Source organism: Elephantulus edwardii, unplaced genomic scaffold (genome assembly GCF_000299155.1).
Source record: "Elephantulus edwardii isolate Elephantulus edwardi_28Jun2011 unplaced genomic scaffold, EleEdw1.0 scaffold00098, whole genome shotgun sequence".
Lineage (NCBI taxonomy): Eukaryota > Metazoa > Chordata > Mammalia > Macroscelidea > Macroscelididae > Elephantulus > Elephantulus edwardii.
In genome coordinates this window covers 6,694,776-6,716,352 of record NW_006399848.1, presented here as the reverse complement: position 1 = coordinate 6,716,352, position 21,577 = coordinate 6,694,776, and the positions used below count along the sequence as shown (strand labels likewise).

At 37.4% G+C, this 21,577-nt stretch overlaps 1 protein-coding gene across 1 annotated transcript in view; it reads right to left on the bottom strand.

Moving 5' to 3' along the window:
* The window catches only part of AKAP9 (A kinase (PRKA) anchor protein 9), a 163,461-nt gene that overhangs the window by 121,218 nt on the left and 20,666 nt on the right, over nt 1–21,577 (bottom strand). Inside the window, exons 3-8 of the mRNA XM_006891494.1 lie at nt 17,883–18,137; nt 14,966–15,010; nt 9,594–9,647; nt 9,126–9,296; nt 2,831–2,986; nt 145–342 (exon numbers count right to left, since the gene is read on the bottom strand). Coding sequence (XP_006891556.1) covers nt 145–342; nt 2,831–2,986; nt 9,126–9,296; nt 9,594–9,647; nt 14,966–15,010; nt 17,883–18,137 — 879 coding nt within the window. The remainder of the gene's footprint in view (nt 1–144; nt 343–2,830; nt 2,987–9,125; nt 9,297–9,593; nt 9,648–14,965; nt 15,011–17,882; nt 18,138–21,577) is intronic.

Below are 21,577 nucleotides of genomic sequence, written 5' to 3'. Positions count from 1 at the left end.
AAAAAATTATTTTATACCATTAGAACTTTAACTAATTATGCAATTCTGTAATCTATGTGCAAAACAAAAGGATGAACACTTGCAAAAAAATTTTTAAAGCTGATTACAAAGCTGCTCCAAGTAGTCTGACATTCTAAAACATACCATTTCATATGCTCTGATTTTCTCTTGTAAGAAACTAATTTGCATTGTGAAGTCTTCTTTCTTTTTCTGATAATCTTCTAGTAGGTGGTCTTGTTTCTCCAGCTGTTGCTGGTGAGTGAGGATCTGCAGCTTTGCTTGAAGTAAATCTGCAGCTGTGTTACTGTGAGTGCTGTTTCTCAAAGTTTCACTGGCTTGTAGCTTAAAAATGGGAAGAAATTATAAAACATTAAAAGTCTGCAGTGACTGTGTTAAGGATTATATACTTTTGGAGGTATTACCCAGCTCATAGGGGACTCTCTGGGAATATGTTGGATTTACAGGTGTAAGGCCTATACAGCAGACACATGACAGGATGAGTGGTGGCACATAACTCAAGCTAAACCAAGAGGTTTCTTCTTGTGGTAAAGCAGAGAACATAGGTCCAGTGAGACAGAGAAACATGAGGCTATAGTAGGACGGTGAAGGGGATATGACTGGCACTGCTGTGAAGAGAATGTGGTAAGGTGTAACCACAGGAACCCTGGAGATGAAACCAGGGTTAAAAGTTTTGTTTGCTGGATGACTGAAGGTAAAGCTGACTTGTAACTTCTCTGAGAAGTGTGCTGGATGACTGAGGAAACCAGAGGCGCACTTGTGCTACTGAACTGAACCAGGACTTTTCACTAATTTAAGAACTGTGTCTTGCTGTTAATCTAGATGGGACTGCTAGACTAAACCTAGACACACACTGTGTGATATTCTTCGCCTCTCCTCCCCAAATCTATTTTCCTAAACCCTACAACTGTGAGTAAAGTCTGTGAGTCAATTTGCAAGGAAAACTGGCCCCAATGATTGGTAGAAATGGGTTCTGGAGCTTGTATGGTGGCATGTCTGATCATACAGCTATTTGTTTGTTTGTTGTTATGTGCTGTCAAATCACCTGAGACTCATAGCGACCTTATGTACAACAGCCCTACACCCTGCTTTATCTTGTGCCAATCTTATTGTCTTCAACACACCTACCTCCACTAGCCCAGTGACTGAATCAGTCCATCTCATTAAGGGTCTTCTGCTCTTTCTCTGTCCCTCCACCCTCCCAAGCATGACTGGTCTCCAAGGACTGCTCCAAGGACTGGTCTCGCCTTGCAACATGTCCAAAGTATGTCAGATGAAACTTCAAAATCCTTGCCTCCAAGAAATAGCCTGGCCTCACCCTCTCTGGGATGAACCTGTTTGTTCTTCTAGCAGTCAATGCATTCAATACTCTTCTCCAGCACCAAAGCTCAAAGGTATCAATTCTCCTTCTATTATCCCTAGTCAATGTCCAGCTTTCTGATGCATAGCAAGTAATTGCAAAGACTATGACCTGGATCTGACACACCTTAGCTTCCAGAATGATACCGTTTCTCTTCAGTACTTTGGAGCTACTTGTTTAGTACTATGGATATTATTAGAGCTGCCTTAAGGTTCAGGAAGATGAGTAGAACAGCTGGTTTCTATGAAGGTGTTTTTCTGTTTTGATTGAGGCTTGAGTGTGGTGTGTTGCTTGCAATTGGGGTGAGCTGACTGGATTTGGCCTCGTATTTTAAAAAAGTCATTTGGTTGCCAGTTTGGGGCTACTTTAAAGTTTAGGAAGATGAGTGCAGCAGATGGTTCACAATTAGGTGTGATTGGATTTGGTGTTGTATTTAAAAAATGGCATTGGGGCCTGAAGGCTTCTTTTTAATTGTTTTCAGTCAATCATTCTAAGTGGTATAGCACTGGTTAGTCAATCTGCAGCAAAGAGGTAACTCAAGGTTTCTCTGATAGTGAATGCTGTGACACTGATGTGTCAAATGCGGTTGCTCATGGTGGACAGTGTTTGACTGAGCGCTCAAAGTGAAACAGGCTTGGAAGCAGAGGTGGCACGATCAAAGTTACATGTGTTCAGTATGCGTGTTCAGTACTCTCATTCATAGGGTCACTATGAGTCAACTATGACTTGATGGCACTTAACAACAACGTGGATATTACTGATGGGGACAGTTCCCCTTTATGAAGCTGGGAGAATTCAAACTTGGCCTTTCCCATGTTACCACTGTTCCTTATACAGAGGCACATATGCAAAGAGAACTGAGAGCTGAATTATAGCACTAACCAGATTCCTGATAACCTTCCAATCTCTGGTTCTAAACCCTTTCAAGAACCTTGTGGTATGTCTGCCCTTAAGTGGTAAAATAACCCTGTACACTCACATTAAACCGTTTTCTTTTCTTTTTGCTATATCTGATCTTTTCTGTTACTTGGCATCAGAAATTCTGACAAACACAAGTAGATTCCTATGGCTCTAATTATAAGTAACAATCTAGTCATTACTGAAAAACCTAAATAAAAACAGTATCAGGATTGACAAAGGTAGGATGTAACTACAGGTTAATTTCTACAAGAATCTATCAAATAGCTTCATAAGGTTTTGTACAATTCCAAAATAGACATAGAAAACATGTACCTTCCTCCACCTAAAAAAATCACTAATAGAAGGAGAACATTCAAGAAGTAGGAGTTAAATTATTGGTGAACATTAAACTAGGTATGTATTAATTTTTCCAACAAGATAGCTCAAATAAACAAACTGCTTGCTAACAAATTTAGAATTGTTCTGAAAAGTAAAACTTTTTCAAAAAACTACTAAAAATTGAATAAACTTTTTTCTATTAATACTACTTACGTGCTGAAATTGAATCTGTAATTTCTGACTTTGTTCTGTCAACTCCAAAAATTCTCTCATTGTCTCATCCTTCTCTCTTCTTGCTTGTTGCAGATTAGCTGTGAGCTGAGTTATGATGCCATCTCTTTGTTTAATAGCAGCTTCGAATTCCTGTAACTAAAAGAAGCCAGCGAGAGATAAGCTACACTTACATTTTTAAACAAAACTATTACTATATGCTACTGTCCTTCAAAATAGGACATTCAAAATGGCTTATATGATATCAAAAGTCAATATGTACCTGAAGCCAAAGATTTGATGTGGGGGTGGGGGATAATGGGGTGGGCGGAGAGAGATACATGGCAAAGTTCCATTAATGAAGCATAACAACCAGAATGGAAATAATGAGAATGTTGATGCACCATGAACAATATACCCAATGTCACTGGACAATATGTATAGAAACTATTATGTTGTTGTTGTTGTTAAGTGCCGTCGAGTCGCAGGCGACTCATAGCAACCCTATGAAGGAGAGTCCTCGATGCTTGGGTGCCTTTCATCCTCTCTCCAGGTTCATAAGGTTTCCGGAGGCAAGCTATTACGGAAGTGGATGCCACTCCTCCTTCCAAAGAAACTATTATATAGGAACTTAATTTGCTGTGTAAATGTTCATCAGCATACAATAAATGATCACACATATACGTAAAATGTCCCAGCAGAATAATTCCAATTTGTAAGTTCTGTTTTGTTTTCCATATCAGAATACTCTCACAGGAACAGGTTTGATTTGCTAATCAACCATGAGAAAATTACCTGAGAATCTAGTGTTACTGTTAGGTGCCATGGAGTCAAATAAGACCCATAGCAACCCTAAGAACAACAGGTCTGAACCCTGTCCTATCCTGTGCCACTCTCAACACTTTCTGACAAACTCAAATCCATTAATGTAAAAATACATTAGAAGAGACTTATCTATAAATCAACTTCTGGAAGGACAAACTCTTGTATATTAAAAGGGACTCTCAATTTTGTTCCTAAAAAAGCTATCATTTAATCCCAACTTGGTGGCCAAGTTCACAGGGAGTTGCATTGCTAATCCAGTGTCATGCTTCTCAAATCCACCAGACACTGGTAGAAAATGGTGGACTACGTCCTCTTTTTACAGCCTCAGAAAGCCATTCAAAGGTCAGCTGGGTCCAATTTGATGATAATGAGCTATTGTTCTGGGAGAGGATAAAGCTGAAATGCATTCTGTCACCCTCATCAATGTTCTGTTTTACCTAATCATAACAGACAGTAGATGTCACTCTAATTGCAAGAAGTCACTTATGATGACTCACTAACATTTTAATGAGCTTTAGTCATAATATTTTGATATGATTTTTATCATTATTTTTTCTCAGATGATTACAAAATATTCATCCTACTAAAGTTTAGATACCTCATACAATCAAATAAAATAGCCCACATTATACAGGACATAATTTATTGGGATGCATACCCCAAAGTCAGTAGTCCTAATCCACCAGCTGCTCCTCAAAACAAAGATGTGTAGTTTCATTCCATAAATACTTACAGCCTCAGAAAAATGATGCAAGTTACGATGATTTGCAATCAACTCCATGGCAGTGGGCTTAGATTAAAATAATTCTGGGTTTAAACTTTAAAAAAATTATTATAAGGGGAGCTCTGGTGGCCTAGTGGCAAGAAGCTGCACTGCAATCCCAGAGGAACACGGTTCGAATCCACCAGATGCTCTGCCAGAGAAGGAGGCGCAATATCCTCCTGTACCAGTCAGATCTGATTTGACGGTACACGCACACAAAATAATAAAAAATAATTTAAAAAAAATTATTATAAGGACAAATATAGGGAGCTCTGGTGGTCTAGCAGCAAAAAGCTGTGCTGCAATCCCAAAGGCACATGGTTCAAGGCTATCAGCTTCACTACAGGAGAAGAATGGGCAATCTCTTCCCTTGCAATTAACTGCCTCTGAAAACATACTGGGGTAGGGGTTGGTTCTGACTCTACAGTACACCATCACCACCACAAGGACAAATATAGGGAGCTCTGGTGGCTTAGTGGTAAGATGCTGTGCTGCAATCCTAAAGAGGTTGGTTCAAATCCAATAGCTGCTCTGTGGGAGAAGGATGAGCAATCCCCTCCCATGTGATTTACAGTCTCTGAAAACCCGTTGAAGGGTTGGCTATGGATCAGTTTTAATTTGATGGCCAATAGTAACAAGGACAAATATTATATAATGATATTAAGTTACCTTAAAAAAATATCTTGTCTTTGTAAGAAAAGTAACCACTAACTTTATAGGGAAAGGAATGTGAACACTTTTCCTTGAAGAAGGAAAACAAAGCAGGAAGTCTTATACTCCTGATCTCAAAACATACTACACAGGAGTATTAAGACAGGATGTAGTGGTACAGTGGCAGATTCAGACATTAACAGAATAAAGCTGAGAATCCAGAATTAAATCTATCCACTTCTAAAGAGCTTATCTTTGACAATGAGATGAAATTATCCATTAAGTGGGGGAAAGAGAATCACTTTGACAAATAGTGCTGTAAAAATGGAATGTCTATTTGAAGAAAAATTGAAACCAGATCCATCCCTTCTTATTGTTGTTGTTGTTATACACCATCTAGTTGCCTGCAACTCACAGAGACCCTATGTACAAGAACCCTAAAGCTCGCTCTATCCTATGCCAACTTTATTGTCTCTGACACACCTACTCCCCTTACCCCAGTGATAAAAATCAATTCATCTCATCAAGGATCTTCCTCTCTTCTGCTGTCCTTCCACCCTCCCAAACATGATGTCCCTCTCCAAGGACTGGTCCCTCCTTCCAACGTGTCCAAAGTATGTCAGGCGAAGTTTCAGAATCTTTACCTCCAAGGAGCATCCTGGCTTCACCCTCTCCAGGTTGAACCTATTTGTTCTCCTAGCAGTCCATGGTATACTCAACACTCTTCTCCAGCACCACAGCTCAAAGGCATCAATTCTCTTTCTACCATCCCTAGTCATTATCCAGCTCTCTGACCCATAGGACGCAATTGCGAAGACTATGGCCTGGATCAGGCACACCTTAGTTTCCAGCCTGACATCATTGCTCTTCTGTACTCTGGACAGAGGTCCCTGACAGCCGACTTTCCCATTGCAATTCATCTCTTGATTTCCTGGTTGCTGGTATCAAGAGAGTTGACTGTGGGGCCAAGCAAACTAAAACTGTTAAGAGTCTCGATCCCTTCACCATCCATAATGATGCTGCCAATTGGCCCAGTAGGGATAATCTTTGTTTTCTTGATGTTGAGCTTCAACTCATATTGAAGGCTGCAGTCCTTGACCTTCCACAGAAAGTGCTTCAGGTTTATTTCAGCAAACAGGGCTGTGTCATCTGTATAACACAGGTGTTGATTAATCCTCCTCCAATCCTGATGCCACATTCCTCCTAGTACAGCCCAGCATCCATTCCTTACACCATACAAAAAAACTAACAAAGATGGACCAAAGACCTAGAAAGAAAACCTAAACTATAAAAATCATCAAAGGGAAAAATGGGGCACATGTTGGAGCCCTAATCTGTGACATACACAGACTATCAAACATAAAAGAAAATTCACAATCAGCTTAAGGTAAACTAGATGACTGGAACTTCCTACACATTAAATTCTTACATATATCAAAATACTTCTTTAAAAAAGTAAAAACAGACTGTACACACTGGGAAAAACACTTGAAAACACCGTATCTGGCAAATAATTAATATATAAAATTCACAGAAAATGCCACTACCTCAACAAGAAAAAGATAAGTAACTACAAAATGGTTAAAGAACATCAAGATATTTCACCAAAGATCTTCAGAAGACTGACAAACACATGCAAAAATGCTGAAGACGGTTAGCTGTTGTTGTTGCTATTATGTGCCATCAAGCTGCTTGCGACTCATAGCGACCCTACGTAAAACAGCTCTGTACCCTGCTCTATGCTGAGTCAACCTTATTGTCTCTGACACACCTGCCCCCAGCACCCCATTCACTGAGTTAATCCATCTCACCCAGGGTCTTTCCCTCCTGTGCTGTCCCTCCACCCTCCCAAGCATGATGTTTCTCTCCAAGCTTCAGAATCCTTGTCTCCAAGGAGCAACCTGGTTTCACCCTCGCCAGGACAAACCTGTTTGTTCTCCTAGCAGTCCATAGTGTATATTCAATACTATTCTCTACCACCACAGATCAAAGGTAACAATTCTCCTTCTATGATCCCTAATCACTGTCCAGCTTTCTGATGCACAGCAAATAACTGTGAAGATCACAGCCCGGAACAGGCACACCTTAGTCTCCAGACTGACACTGTTTCTCTTCAGTATTCTGGAGAGGTCCCTGATTGCAGAGTTTCCCAATGCAATTCATCTTTTGATTTCCTGGCTGCTGCTACCTAGATTGTGAAGTCAAGCCAAACAAAAGCTTTTAACAATCTCAATCTCTTCATTATCTATGATGATTCTGCCAATCGGCCCAGTGGTGAAAAATCTTTATCTTCTTCATGTGAGCTTCAATGCATACTGAAGGCTGTAGTCCTTGACTTTCTGCAGCAAATGTCTCAGTTCCTCCTTAGTTTCAGCAAGCAATGTTGTGTCATCTGCATAACACAGGCTGTTGATGAGTCTTCCTTCAATCCTCATGCCACAATCCGTCTCATAGAGCCCAGCCTCCTGGATGATCTGTTCCACATACAGATTGAAAAGGTATGGAGATAAGGTGAATCTCTGGTGTACACCTTTCCTGATTTTGAACCATGCAGTGTTTCCTTGCTCTGTTCTAATGACTGCCTCCAGGTCCAAGTATAGGTATTACATAAGCACAATCAAATGTTCTGGGATTCCCATTCTTCTCAGAGTTAGCCATAGTTTGTTGTGATCCACACAGTTAAAAGCTTTTGCATAATCAATGAAACATAATAAGAGTTCTTCTGGTATTTGCTACTTTCAGCCAAGATCCACCTAACATTAACTATAATATCCCTAGTACCACAGCCTCTTCTAAACCCAGCCTGCTATTAGAGAGCTACAAATAAAAAAGAGGAGATATCATCTCATTCCAGCAATGACAGCATAATTCAGTAAGTCAACAAATCAAAAACACTGCTGGTGGCAATGTAAAATGGTACAACCACTATGGAAAGGAGTTTGGCACTTCCTTAAGAAGCTGGGATAAGAATACCATTTGATCTAGCAATCCTACCAATAGATATATAATTGAAAGATATGTCAAAAAGTAATATATGCACATCTATGTTTATTGCAGCATTACTTCTAATAGCAAAGAGTTAGAGGCAATACAAGGATTCATCAACAAAGACTAAAGAAAATACAGTTCAATCAAACAAGACTAAAACACTGCACAACATGGATGAAATCTAGAAAAACAATACTGAATGATTTAAGTCAACCACAAAAGGGCAATTAAAGTATAAGACCACTATTATGAAAAGTTACAGAGAAGTTTACATCTGGAATCACTCTTTAATGGTTAAGATGAATAGGAAAGTGGGCAGTGTGTAAAAATGAATAGAGATAAACAAAGAGAAGGAAAAGGCAATATACAATAAAAGTTTGATTAGATATTATAATTATGTTCACCAATTATAACTGTGCTCTGGTAGCCTAATAGGGAAGGAACTGCACTGCCAATCCAAAGGCAAGTCGTTCAAATCTATGAGCTGCTCCATGGGAGAAAGATGGACAATCTCATCTCTGTGACTTACAGTCTCTGAACTGGAGGGTGAGCTATGCTATGAATCAGTTCTGACTCAAAGTTGGAGCTGGAATTGTAATTAATATTACTAAGCATTCAATGATTGGGGTAATGGAAGTAGGTATGTTAGAAACAACAAGGTTGGCTCAGGACAGAGCAGGGTTCAAAGTTGCTGTACATAAGGTCCCTATGAATCACAAGTGACTTGGTGGCACATAATAACAACAACAAGCAAAATGAGTATGAATATTTCAATGAAAAACTAATGATTTACAAATTTTCACTCAAATAAATGAAGAAAAAAAAAATCCATCTTTAAAAGTATGTACATTGGGAGCCTGGGTGACACTGTAGTTAAAGTGCTCAGGGGCTCACCAGAAAATCTTTGGTTCAAACTGACCAACTGCTCCAAATGAGAAAGCTTTGGCAGCTGCTTCTGCAAAATTTACAGCATTGGAAACCCTATATATACACATATATGGCAATGTGTATACATTATCATTCACATTTCTTGTTACTGTTTCTGTAACAAACTAAAAGCCCCAGATGTACCTGCTGCAGTCCTTCAGTCCCGTAGGTAGCCCTCATTTCTTCCAGCTCTCTGTTGAGCTCTTCAATATCATGCTGTTTTCCAGGCAACTCATTTTCCATCATCTCAAGGTGAGTTTGACTATATTGTGCTCCATGTTCAGAATAGGAATCATCAGCACCAAATTCTTCTTCCTGAATCAATCCAAGATTTTAATTCAACTCTAGCAGCATTCCTCAGTGAGAGGGAATTAAACATTGGATTCTACAGCAAAGTCCACCTTAAAACATCTGATATGTACTTTATGAAAGGACATCTGCAAGTTCTGTTACAATTGAATGTTATAAAAAAAAGTGACAAACTTTGTTCTGTTAAACATTAAAAGCCTTTAGAAATCACACACAAAAAGAAGTACATGCAGGAAAAAGTTTTGTTAGTAAGCCAGATAGTTTTTAAAACATTAGTATCATGAACAATTTTAAATACTGTACCCTTAACAAATTTGTAGGTTTTTCTGTTTTCACCAGAAAACTGCAACCATTTACCTGTATAAAAACAATTTCCTGATATATTATGACTTTAGAGAGAATTTTACTTAAAGCTAAAGACATGATCATTGGCAAAACTAAAACGTCTAAAAGACATTTTTATAGTTTTAAGGGTCAACCATTCCTCAAACACTGGCATGCTTACATTGCAAAAGACAGTGTTCTTATGGAAAGAGTCCAACAAAACAGCTGTGCCCAACCCTAAACCACAGGGAGGTTTTCCATCACTGCCTGCTGCCACCATAGATGATACATCATAGTTCTTTATGAGAAAGTATTACAGTGTGAGATTTATTCTTAGGGTTAGGAATGTTCTCTGTTGCTGGTTTTTCTATTTCTGAAAGGGTTAATATAATCTGGAAGTTCCCTATAATTCCAGCTCCATTAAACCACTCTGATAATCATTACCTATATGGTTGAAACCTCAAAGCCAGATCAAGCAGCATTCATCTTAGTAGCCTTGATGAAACATCACCAAAAATTTTACAATCAAATTTATTTTTGCAATGCTTTCCGCACAGACTTGTGAAAATCTACTGTAAATTCAGGTCCAAAATATAGAGTATTCTAAAGGGTTATAATTTAAATGAGATTTAAAAAAATCTGTCAAAAACTATTCCATAAATATGTTTTCAATACAGACGTCTATAGTCAATATAGTCTTCCATATGTTGTTTCACATGATAAGCAAAAAAACCAATTTAGCTTTTTGGCCAGTACTTTTTTCCCAAGTAGCAGAGTATATTTCACATGTTGTTGCTACGTACCAAAGTTAGCACTGACTCACAGCTACTCTGTGTAAAACAAAATGAAACCCTGCCAGATCCTGCGTCACCTTTAAGAGTCTCTGCTGTGTATAAGCCCACAGTTTCAGTCATTATGTCACTTAACTCATTGAGTCTTCTATACTTTCACTAATCTTTTACTTTTCCAAGCATGATGTATTTTTTTAATACATTTTTATTTTATACTGGTTTTCCTACCAAGTTTGTATACATTATTTTTCACACAAAATCTTTCATATTTCCTTTATCTACCTCTCCCTCTACCCATCAAATTGTGTTTGCTTGGCTCCACAATCAACAACTCTTGGTACCAATAGCCAGGAAATCAAAAGACAAACTGCATTGGGAAATTCTGCTGTCAGAGACTTTTCAAGAGTACTGAAGGGCAACAAAGTCAGTCTGGAGACGAGGTGCCAGGCCATGGTCTTCACAACTACTTGCTACACATCAGAAAGCTGGACAAAGACTGATATAAGGATAATTGATGCCTTTGAGCTGGAGTGGTACTGGAGAACAATACTGAATATACCATGGACTATTAGGAGAACAAACAGGTTCATCCTCGAAAGGGTAAAACCAGACTGTTTCTTGGAAGCAAGGATTCTGAAGCTTCATCTGACATACTCTAGGCATGTTATATGGAGGGACCAGTCCTTGGAGAAGGGCATCAAGCTTGGGAGGGTGAAGGGACAGCACAAGAGAGGAAGACCCTGGATGAGATGAATTGATTCAGTGACAAGGCTAATGGGAGCAGGTGTACTAGAGGCAATAAGGTTGGCACAGGAGAGAGCAGAGTTCAGAACTGTTGTACACAGGGTCACTATGAGTCACTAGCAACTCAAAGACACATAACAACAATATGATTACCTCTCTGCCCATCCACACTCCTCTCTGTTCCTACCCTTCCCCCCTTGGATCTTCATACCTATTTTTCTAATTTTTTAAGTGACTGATTTGTTATGTACAGTGGAACTGAAATCAACTAACCCTCCAGTAGGTTTTCAGAGGCTGTAAACTGCACAAAATGAGACTGTCTATCTTTCTCCCTTGGAGCAGCTGATGGATTTGAACTCCATGTCTTTGGGTAGGCAGTACAACTCTTTACCTTTATAATATGCCCAAAGTATGTGAAACAAACTCTCATCATCCTCCCTTCCAGGGAGCACTCTGGCTATATTTCCTCCAAGACAAATCTGTTTATTTTTTCAGTTGGCCATAATATATACAATATTTTCTCCAACAAGTCACTGTTTCACAAGGGCCTCTAAGCACAAGAATGTCACTTTAAAGACGTGGTATTTTCAATTGTGTCATATTCATGTCAATGACTAAGAAAGACTGAAGAAGGACTGAGGCCTCTCAATTGTGGTGCTGGTAAAGAAATTTTCATATTGTAAGGGTACTTTGCATCAAATTTTATTTGGAAAAAGCAATCATATGTAAAATTATTTATGCATTTAGCTATCCATATATAAGTAGGTATATATTTACTATATTGTTTTAGCGTACATACCATCATGTTGGAGCTGACACAGCTGACCATCCTGTAGGTTTTCAGAGGCGGTAAATCGCGTGAGAAAGCCCATTTTTGAGCTGGCAGTGCCATTCCCAACAACTAATGTATTTCTTACTATGAACCATGGTCAGCTAGTATGAAAAACTATTCTATCTGTAGGGATTACAGTTAAATACAACTTGGAACTTACCTTGCAATCTATCATATTTACTAGATAGCAAAAATAACATAGTTTCAAAACATCCTTCTGGATCATCTTCACCAGATTATTATTTTATTTTTTTTATTTTGTGGGCATGTACAGTCAAATCAGATCTGACTGGTCCAGGAGGATATTGCGCCTCCTTCTCCGGTAGAGTGTCTGGTGGATTCGAACTGTGTTCCTCTGGGATTGCAGTGCAGCTTCTTGCCATTAGGCCACCAGAGCTCCCCTCACCAGATTATTTAATCATGAAAAAATTTAGGTAAAAAAAGTCTAAACAATATCACAATATACAGAGAAACTCAAAATTACCAATTTAAAATATGAAACCTACTGCCAATGAGTTACTTGCTATTCAAAGCAATTTTATCAAAGTAGAAATGCCCCAAAGGATTTCCAAGGTTGTAATCAATCTTTATGGAGGCCGATTCACAGTCTTCTTCGACAGAGTGGCTAGTGGGTTCAAATTGTTGACCCTTCCATTATCCATGTGCTTAATCACTGTACCAAGAAATGTGAGGATGGCGCAGGACAGAACAGGGTCAGCTCTTTTGTTGATAGGTTGCTATGCATCATACTTGAATTGATGGCACCTAGTAACAACAATCCTTACCCCACCACCATCACCACTGTGCCACCAGGGCTCCTTTTAAATAAATAAATATATGCAACTATATATATATATATATATATATATATATATATATATATATATATATATGTATAAAAATTAAATTTTAGTTTATTACTCCAGCGTATTAACATTGTTATATAAATTTCACCCAAATTTTATGGCTATTTATGGTATGCTCTGACCTACAGCCATAGTATATAAAGAAAAAAATTCATTTTGCGGAGCCGTGGGGGTGCCTCAAAGATAGAGGCAACAACAGTTCAAGGAACAAAGAATCAGAAACTGTCAACAAGACAGACAAGTTAAAATCATTAAGGGGATTTAGAAAAACAATGTTTTCAGATCTGAGTCCCAAATTCCCACAAGGGAAGACAGTCTGAGTAACAAGTTGTGCTTTTAACTTCAGCCACTTTCTGTAGTACTATCTCATGGCCACTGAGTCAATTTTGACTCATAACTGACCCTCCAGCAGGTTTTCAGAGGCTGTACATGTCACAAGAAGAAACTGCCCATCATTCTCTTGTGAAGAAATTGGTGGACTTGAACCAACTGCCTCTGTATTGGCAGTATAACTCAGTCAACAATTTGTATATTTAACATTGGTTCATAATTTTCCCAGGTTATTAAGTATATTCCTTACTTTCAAATAGAATACTTCTTAAGCAATTTTTTTCCCTTGTTGTGTGTCATTCAATCAGATCCGACTGGCACAGGAGGAGATTGCCCCTCTTTCTCCAGTGGAGCATCTGGTGGATTCAAGCAGCGTGCCTTTGGGATTGCAGCACAGTTTCTTGCCACTAGGCCATCAGAGCTGCCTTCATATAGAATACTTCTTTAAAAATGCTCTTTATTGTGATCTAAGTGACAGTTTAAAAAGCAAACTGGTTCTCAACTTAATAATTCATACATGTTTTATGATGTTGATTATGAAAACAATTCATAATTTGCCTTCTGATGACAGATCCTAATAATGATGCATGGTATCTCACTGTGGATTTGATGTGGATTTCCCTGAGGGCAAATGATTCTTTTCAAGTTCTTCTATCTCCTTTGGAAAAATGTCTCTTCAGAATTTTGCTCATATTTTATTTTGATTATTTATTTATATTTTTATTAAACTTTGAAATGTCTGTTTTTACTGCCATTACTAATTCATAAGAGTAATATGTTCATTTAAGAACATAAGGTTAATTTTGTTCTATTAGAAAGCTACAATAAGTTAAGATTTAATGAATATACTGAGTTGAACTATTCAGAGTAAGTTTTATTAGTTTTCTATATTTCCAAATATTGGACCAAATAAATAACATTCACATCTAGAAGAATAAGAAAAAAAGACAATAAAATGGCATATACTTATTAACAACACAAAAAAAAGTATTTTATTTAAGTGGCCAACACCTAAATTTGAAAAAAAAAATCACTCTTTTAATAAGCAAATTAATGTAATTTTACCTAGCAATTCAAACATTTATAAAAATTGTCACTCAAAATGCAATTTTCTCAACAACATTTTCACAACATTCAACGTAACTACCTATTCACCGTCACATATTCTGGAAATTCAGTATCACAGACAATCTCAGAAACTACAGCAGAGTCTCTTATCATAAAGTTGTGAACTTATTCAAACAAACATTAGGGTTAACAGAAGACCTCCCTTAATCAAAAAAGATCTAGTTGTGAAAAATAACTGTCAAGTTTTCCAGTCATTTAAATTAAAATGCATTATACTAATATTGTATTTCTATTTATGGTAAACCTCTATTAGGATTTGAACTGTGTGCCTTTGGAATTACAGAACAGATTCTTACCACTAGGCCACCAGAGCTTTCTGACAATCTTATATTAAAGGGTCCTGGTGAGGCATTGTGCACTACATGTTGGGGTGCTAATCAAAAAGGCCAACTGTTTGAATCCACCTGTAGCTCTATAGGAAAAGATGACGCAGTTCCTTTCTGCAAAGGTTTATAGCCTGAAGGAGGCTGCCATGAATAGGAATCACCTCAAAGTCTTTCAATGTTTGCCTTCACAGCTTTTAATATCACATTATATTCATAAAATACTAATGCTTACAAAATATTTACATTTAAAGAAACAAAGTATCAACAATAAATAAATGCAGTAACAGCATGAAGTATAATTTATGACATAAGAAATAACTTTATTTATTCTTACCTCTGAACTATAATCCTCTGCTGTTGTTGAAATTTCACTTTCAGCCTAAAAACAAAAGTAAAAACCAATGATAATTTGACTTTTTCTTTTTGCTAAGTATTTACTTTAGTAAGTCATTACTGTTGGTAACATATGACAGAAAATTAATAAAATATTAAGATTATTATTAACATTTATAATGGTTAAGTTGTACATCTAAAATCTATCACTTGTTATTTTTCTTAGTATGAAAATAAATATAAAAAGGTCCTTCCTCACAGCATCTTACATACACTACTTACCGTTCCTCAACTGAAAAGACGAAGTATGATACCATTATTTGTCAGCAATCCTATATCCTATATTATCGTCAGAAAAATCAACTTCTTAAAGAATCAAACCCTGATGCTAGACAAGAGTAACTTTAAGAAAAATACTACCACCTCCATAGTTTTTAGACACTCTTGTTTAATTCTCACATCCCTGGGAATTGGGTATAAAATAAGTGGCTCTTCCAAGCTTCTACAGTCAATACACTAAGACGACCCAAATCCTGATTTTCTTACTCTGAAAGCGCTATCATAGTTCATCCTATTTTATCTCCTCTCACTATTTAACGGATTTCATTTCATCTAAGAATTTCACTTTACAGATTAACTCTAGGAATGCAAAGCTGTCAAGATTTGAAAATAATTCTTTCAAATTTATAGAAAAAATTTTATTTCATATAAATTCCAACTTAGATAAAAAGAATTCTTTTTTTAAAATTAATTTTAATAAAAGTTTACAGACTTTGGATTTCCACTGTTGCACTTTCCTCCCTGCCCACCCCTCCCACAAGTTTGCTCTTTTCTTTGAAAAGTAAAAAAAAAAATAAAGAAAAAAAAATTCTTTGTTATACAATCCCCTCCCCCTGACCCCACACCACTATGCAGCCTTCATTCTGGACTTCTGTCATGACAGTAATACCTAATCACATATCCCTTTTAAACAGTTCTCTCCCTCATCTGTTTCAATGAAGTATACATTTATCCCCTCTTCTCTTAGTTTTCCCCCAACCCCATGTCAGTCTCACTTTACAACAGTGGGATTATGCAGTATTTGTCCTTTTGTGACCAAGATATTTCACTCAGCATAATGTTTGTTCTCCAGGGTCACCCATTTTGTATAATAATTCATGAGTTCCTTGGTTTTTCAATACAGCATAGTATTCATTGTCTGAATACACCACAGTTTCTCTATCCATCCATTTGTTGATGGGCACTTGTTTTCAACTCTTTGCTATTGTGAACAAAGCCACAATAAACAAGGGTATGCATATATCTGCTTGGGTGGCAGTTATGGTTTCTTTGGGGTGTATTTCCGGTAGTGGAATTGCTCGGTCAAATAGTATTTCTAGTTGCAACTTTTTAAGAAAGTGCCATATTGGTTGCACCACTTTACACTCCCACCAACAGTGAATAAGGGTTCCAGTTTCTCTGCAACCTCTCCAGCATTTGTTGTTTGCTGTTCTGTTAAATTTTGCTATTCTTTCTAGGGTGAGATGATATTTCATCGTTGTAAAACATTTCTTTTTGAAAGCAACAGTTCTTTTATTTCTGAATTTCAAAACGGACTTTAATTTCAACAAATACAAATGAAGGTCTAATAAAATACGCTGCTAACCAAAAAGTCTAATGCTGCCTAAGAGGCATCAAGAAAGAAAGGCCCGGCAATTCTAAAAAAAGAAGCAGCCAATGACAAGTCTGGAGCACGGTCTTCTCTGACACACACACACAGACAGACACACACACACACCCCCTCTGTCAGTATGAGCCACGCCTTCTCTCTCTCTCTCTCTCTCTCTCTCTCTGTCAGCAGGAGCCCCGCCTGACTCATTAACGGACTGGTTTGGTTCCAGGCACATCTGAGGAGCTTGGAAGTGTTAAAACCACCTTCTTACCTGAGACACTCCCTTCATCTACACCTCAAAAGCTAAGGCGATCACTAACTGGTAGCACAACAGCCTATGCCACACTACTGTTTAATGGAAAACTGAGACAAGAGACTACTATTCCACTCTTTGCTCTGATTACTACTTTTACTTGTTAAAGATGACAGAATGTTGCTTAATAGAACTTGTAATTAATATTAAATACAGCTGGAATAAAATGTCACTGTGAAAAAAAAATGTCACTGTGAATAATGTTATGATGTACTATTGATGTGAACTGACTTAAGTCTCTTGGTATACATGAGATCCTTATTCTACACAGGAAAAGTTTTTCATTTGGGCTTTATTTCATTATCAACAACCCAGAAAATACTGCAGAAAATAAGGTGAAATTAAAGGCAATGTTTAATTTTGGGTTGAAAGATATGCAGTGAAATTCCTGACAAATATTTTCCTTTTTAAGAGCCTATTTTAAAATATTTTTGATGGAGAATTTGTCTGAGAATTTCAGAAAAAAACTAGGCAAAAAGATACCTATTTGTATAAAAAAATAAATAAATTTGAGTTAGCGTAAAAATTTAGCCATCTTCAAAATTGTTTCTGAGAGCTTTCGGTTTGTCCCAGCTTGAGAGGGGTTGTTACCAGCATCCAATGGATGGAAGCCTGGGATGCTGTTAAATTCTAACCAAAGTGCACTGCATTTCTGAACACCTGCCTTCCCCACGACACTGATTTCTCCAAAGGGCAGAAAGTTACAGTCATCTTTGTATCCATTGAGTACAGCCAGCCACAGTTGCTCAAGAAATGTTTGTTGAGTCCAGTTCATCCATCTCTCTTTCAGAAGTTGCTGAGTATTTTAGGCATTATGGTTTTGTTATTATCTTACTGAAATTTTCAAAAGGAAAAAAATACCCATGATCTAAGCGCAGAGGGTATTGAGTATTATCATTACCACAACTTTATATTTAGATCTAATAGTATTTAAAAATATGAAAGAATACTTACTTCAACAGAGAAGACCTGGTCGTGCTTGATAACCTCACTGTGTGACGTTCTCATTCCTGTGGACTCAGCAGTCCTGGCTGATCCGACTGTCTGAGAATTTTTCCTGAACACCTCATCAATTTGTGATGGATCGATATTCATGGCAGGACAGGCTGACACAGCTGGTTTACTACTCAAGGTTTTCTTCTTTTTCTTCTGCTTTTTGGAAGGATTCTGCCCATCAGATTGAGCTTTCCTCTGTCGAAATTCAGCAAGCTACAAGGGGGGAAAAAATGCCACTATCAAAGATAATTTTTTAAATCGTGACTAAAATATACACAGCTCTGAAGACAAAATTTTTAAAACGTACAACTATCACCAAATTAAAATGACTGTAAAGTAAAGGGCAACTGCTCCTCTTATTTCTACAAGAGTCAGAAGTGACTCACAGCTCACCCTCCAGGAGATTTTCAGAGACTGTAATTTGCGTGAGAGGAAGCTGCTCATCTCTTTCCAGCGGAGCAACTTGGTGAGTTAACACTGACTGCTTTTTGGTTGGAGTGCAACTCCTTACCTACTGGCTTTAACATAAGAAAAAATAACTACTGAATTGCAAAGAAATCAGGTATGCCTACATGTTGCAGAGGTCAAGGACTGCAGTCTTCAATATGGATTGAAGCTCAACATCAAGAACACAAAGATTCTCACCACTGGGCCAATTGGCAGCACAATGATGGATGGAGAAAAGATTGAGAATGTGAACAATTTCAGTGTGTTTAGCTCCACAAACAACACTTTTAGCACCTGCAGCCAGGAAATCAAAAGACAGACTGCATTTGCTGTCAAGGACCTATGCAAAGTGCTAAAGAACAATAATATCAGTCTAGAGACTAAGGTGGGCCTGATTCAGTCCACTGTCTTCCCAATTACTTTCTATGCATCAAAGAACTAGACAACGACCAACAATGACAGAAGAAGAATTGATGCCTTTGAGTTGTGGTGCTGGAGAAGACTACTGAACACATTTTGGACTGCCACAAGAACAAACAGGTCTGTCTTAGAAAGGGTGAAACCAAGTTTCTCTGAGGAGGCAAGGATTTTGAAGCTCTGACACACATACTCTGGGGACATAACCAGGAGGGACCAGTCCTTGAAGAAGGACATCATGCTTGGAAGGGTGGAGGGAGAGTGAAGGAGAGAAAGACTCCAGACGAGATGGGTTGGCACAGTGCCTGGGGTCATGGCGGTAGGTGTGTCAGAGACAGTGAGACTGGCTCAGTATAGAGCAGGGCTCAGAGCTATTACATAGAGTTTTTATGAGTCTCAGGTGACTCGATGGTACATAACAACAAGTATTACACAAATACTGAAAAGAAGGAACGGAAAATGCCAAATATAAAGAAAACAAACTAGCCCAAAGTTGGGAAGAATAAAACAACACTCTCATTTATCACCTGGTGAGAGTATAATTTCTGAATTTGGGATTACATGAATACACAAATATGCATTTATTTGCAATATGAAATTTCTGGAATATAACTAATGTACACAAAGGGTAATAAACCCATGAAAAAATGCTTAATGCTCACTGTAGCCTTGCAAATAATGGGGGAAATTTAGAAATAACTTAAACATCAAACATAGTGTTTCCCAGTCCTTGCTAATTTATATTATCTCTATCAGATTTTTTGTTATATTCTGTTGTTGTCATGTACTGTCAAGTCAGAAGCAATCCATAGCTGATCCTCCATGATTTTCAGAGGCAGTAAATCACATGAAAGGAGACTGCCCGTCCTTCATCCAAAGAGCAGCTGGTAGATTCAAACTGGGTGTCTTCGGAATTGCAGGGCAGCTTTTTACCACTAAGCTATCAGAGTTCCTATATTTATTATTTACTTTATATGTTTAAACCAGAGTATTTATTATATTTTCTCGTAAATTTACTGTAAAAGAAAACTTCTTGTCCCTTTTAGAAAATTAAGTCAGCATAATTCTGGTTTTTTTGGGTTTTTTTTATTGGTTTGCTTACAAAGTTTATGTACACTGTGTTTCATACTATTTCTCATACAATAATTCTCATGCACTGTTTTATAATAGTAATCACCACTGGACTTTGTCCATCATTACCCTGTCCTTTCACCCGCTCTTTTAAGTGACAATACAAGTAAATATAATTAAAATATTTACATTTTTAGTAGATGTTATAGTTGGTGGCTATAAGAAAATCGGGCAAATGTTAGAAGGTTGTTGGCCTGCCTACTGGTAAGGAGCTGTGCTGCCAACCTAAAGACAGGTAGTTTGAACCCACCAAAGAGATGGGCAATCTTGTTCTGTGTGATTTACAACCTCTGAAAATCCACTGGGAGGTCAGCTCTGAATCGGTTCTGACTCAACAGTGCATAACAATGACTTCAGCATCAAATAGACTTTCTGGGTTATCACAAAGAAGGCTAAAACAAAACTGAAAAAGGTAGGAAGTTTTAGAATGTTATCAAATGTTATTTAAAATTGAGCCATTACATGTTGGACATAATTATGTAAACTATGATGAACCTATACAATAAACTAATGCAAACACTATTAACAATGAAGATGTTTATGACACAGGAATATGTATAAAATAGCGTTAAAGTATAATCTACCTGTGAGTAAAGAGAAATTAATCTCTTTTTCATAAAGAGAAGGCAAACTTGGGCTCACAGTCTTCAGCAACTATACCTACCTTGAATTTTAGTATCAATGTACAAATTATGTACTGTCAAGTCAGAACCCATCTATAGTTAGCTCTCCAGGGAGTTTTCAGAGGTAGTAAACCAATCATACAGGAGGAGACTGCCCATGTTTCTCCCATGGAGAAACTGGTGGAGTAGAATGTATTGCCTTTGGCTTGGTAGCACTTCTTAGCACTAAGCAACCAGAACTCCCTTTGTACACAAAGGCATAGATAAATTCTGAACATGTAGGATCATCATAATGATGCTTTATCTGTCGACTTGAGATTACAGGTGATTTTTCTTTTTTATTCACATTTGAAAGCCTTTTAATGGAACAAATATTTATATTAAACAACTACTAATCATAAGTACCTTAAATTTACATGTGAATTCTTTCCTCATTCTATGAAAATAATTAAAAATTAAAAACACGAATAAATAAACTTTGTGCCTTAAAAAGGGTGTTACTCTGTACCATCAACTCAGAACCAACCCATAGCTGACTCTCCAGTGGGTTTTCAGATGTTACTGTGTACTGTCAACTCAGAAACAACCCATAGCTGACCCTCTGGTGGGTTTTCAGAAGCAGTTGATTGCATGGGAGGAGACTGCTCAGCCTTCTTCCGCAGAGCAGCTGGAGGATTAGAACTGTGTGCCATTAGGATTGCAGCAAAGCTTCTTGCCACTAGGTCCCCAGTGCTCCCCAATATTATACCTATATTAAGTAGATCAATTATGAAAAGAGACAGCAAATTTCTAATTATACAAAAATTACAGTATTACCATTAATGGTAATGCTAAAGTTATTAACTATAAAGTATGTAGCAAGAATCGGAATTTGAAGAATAATACAGGGCATATTTTATCTGCTGAAGTAAAACAAGGGTAGGGGAAAAAAGTATATAGTTCTGTACTACAGATGCCCAAGAGAGACACATTAAGAAATTAGAAATTTCTTTTTTTTTTAGTGTTTCTTTTTTTTTTCTATATTTTATTAATTTT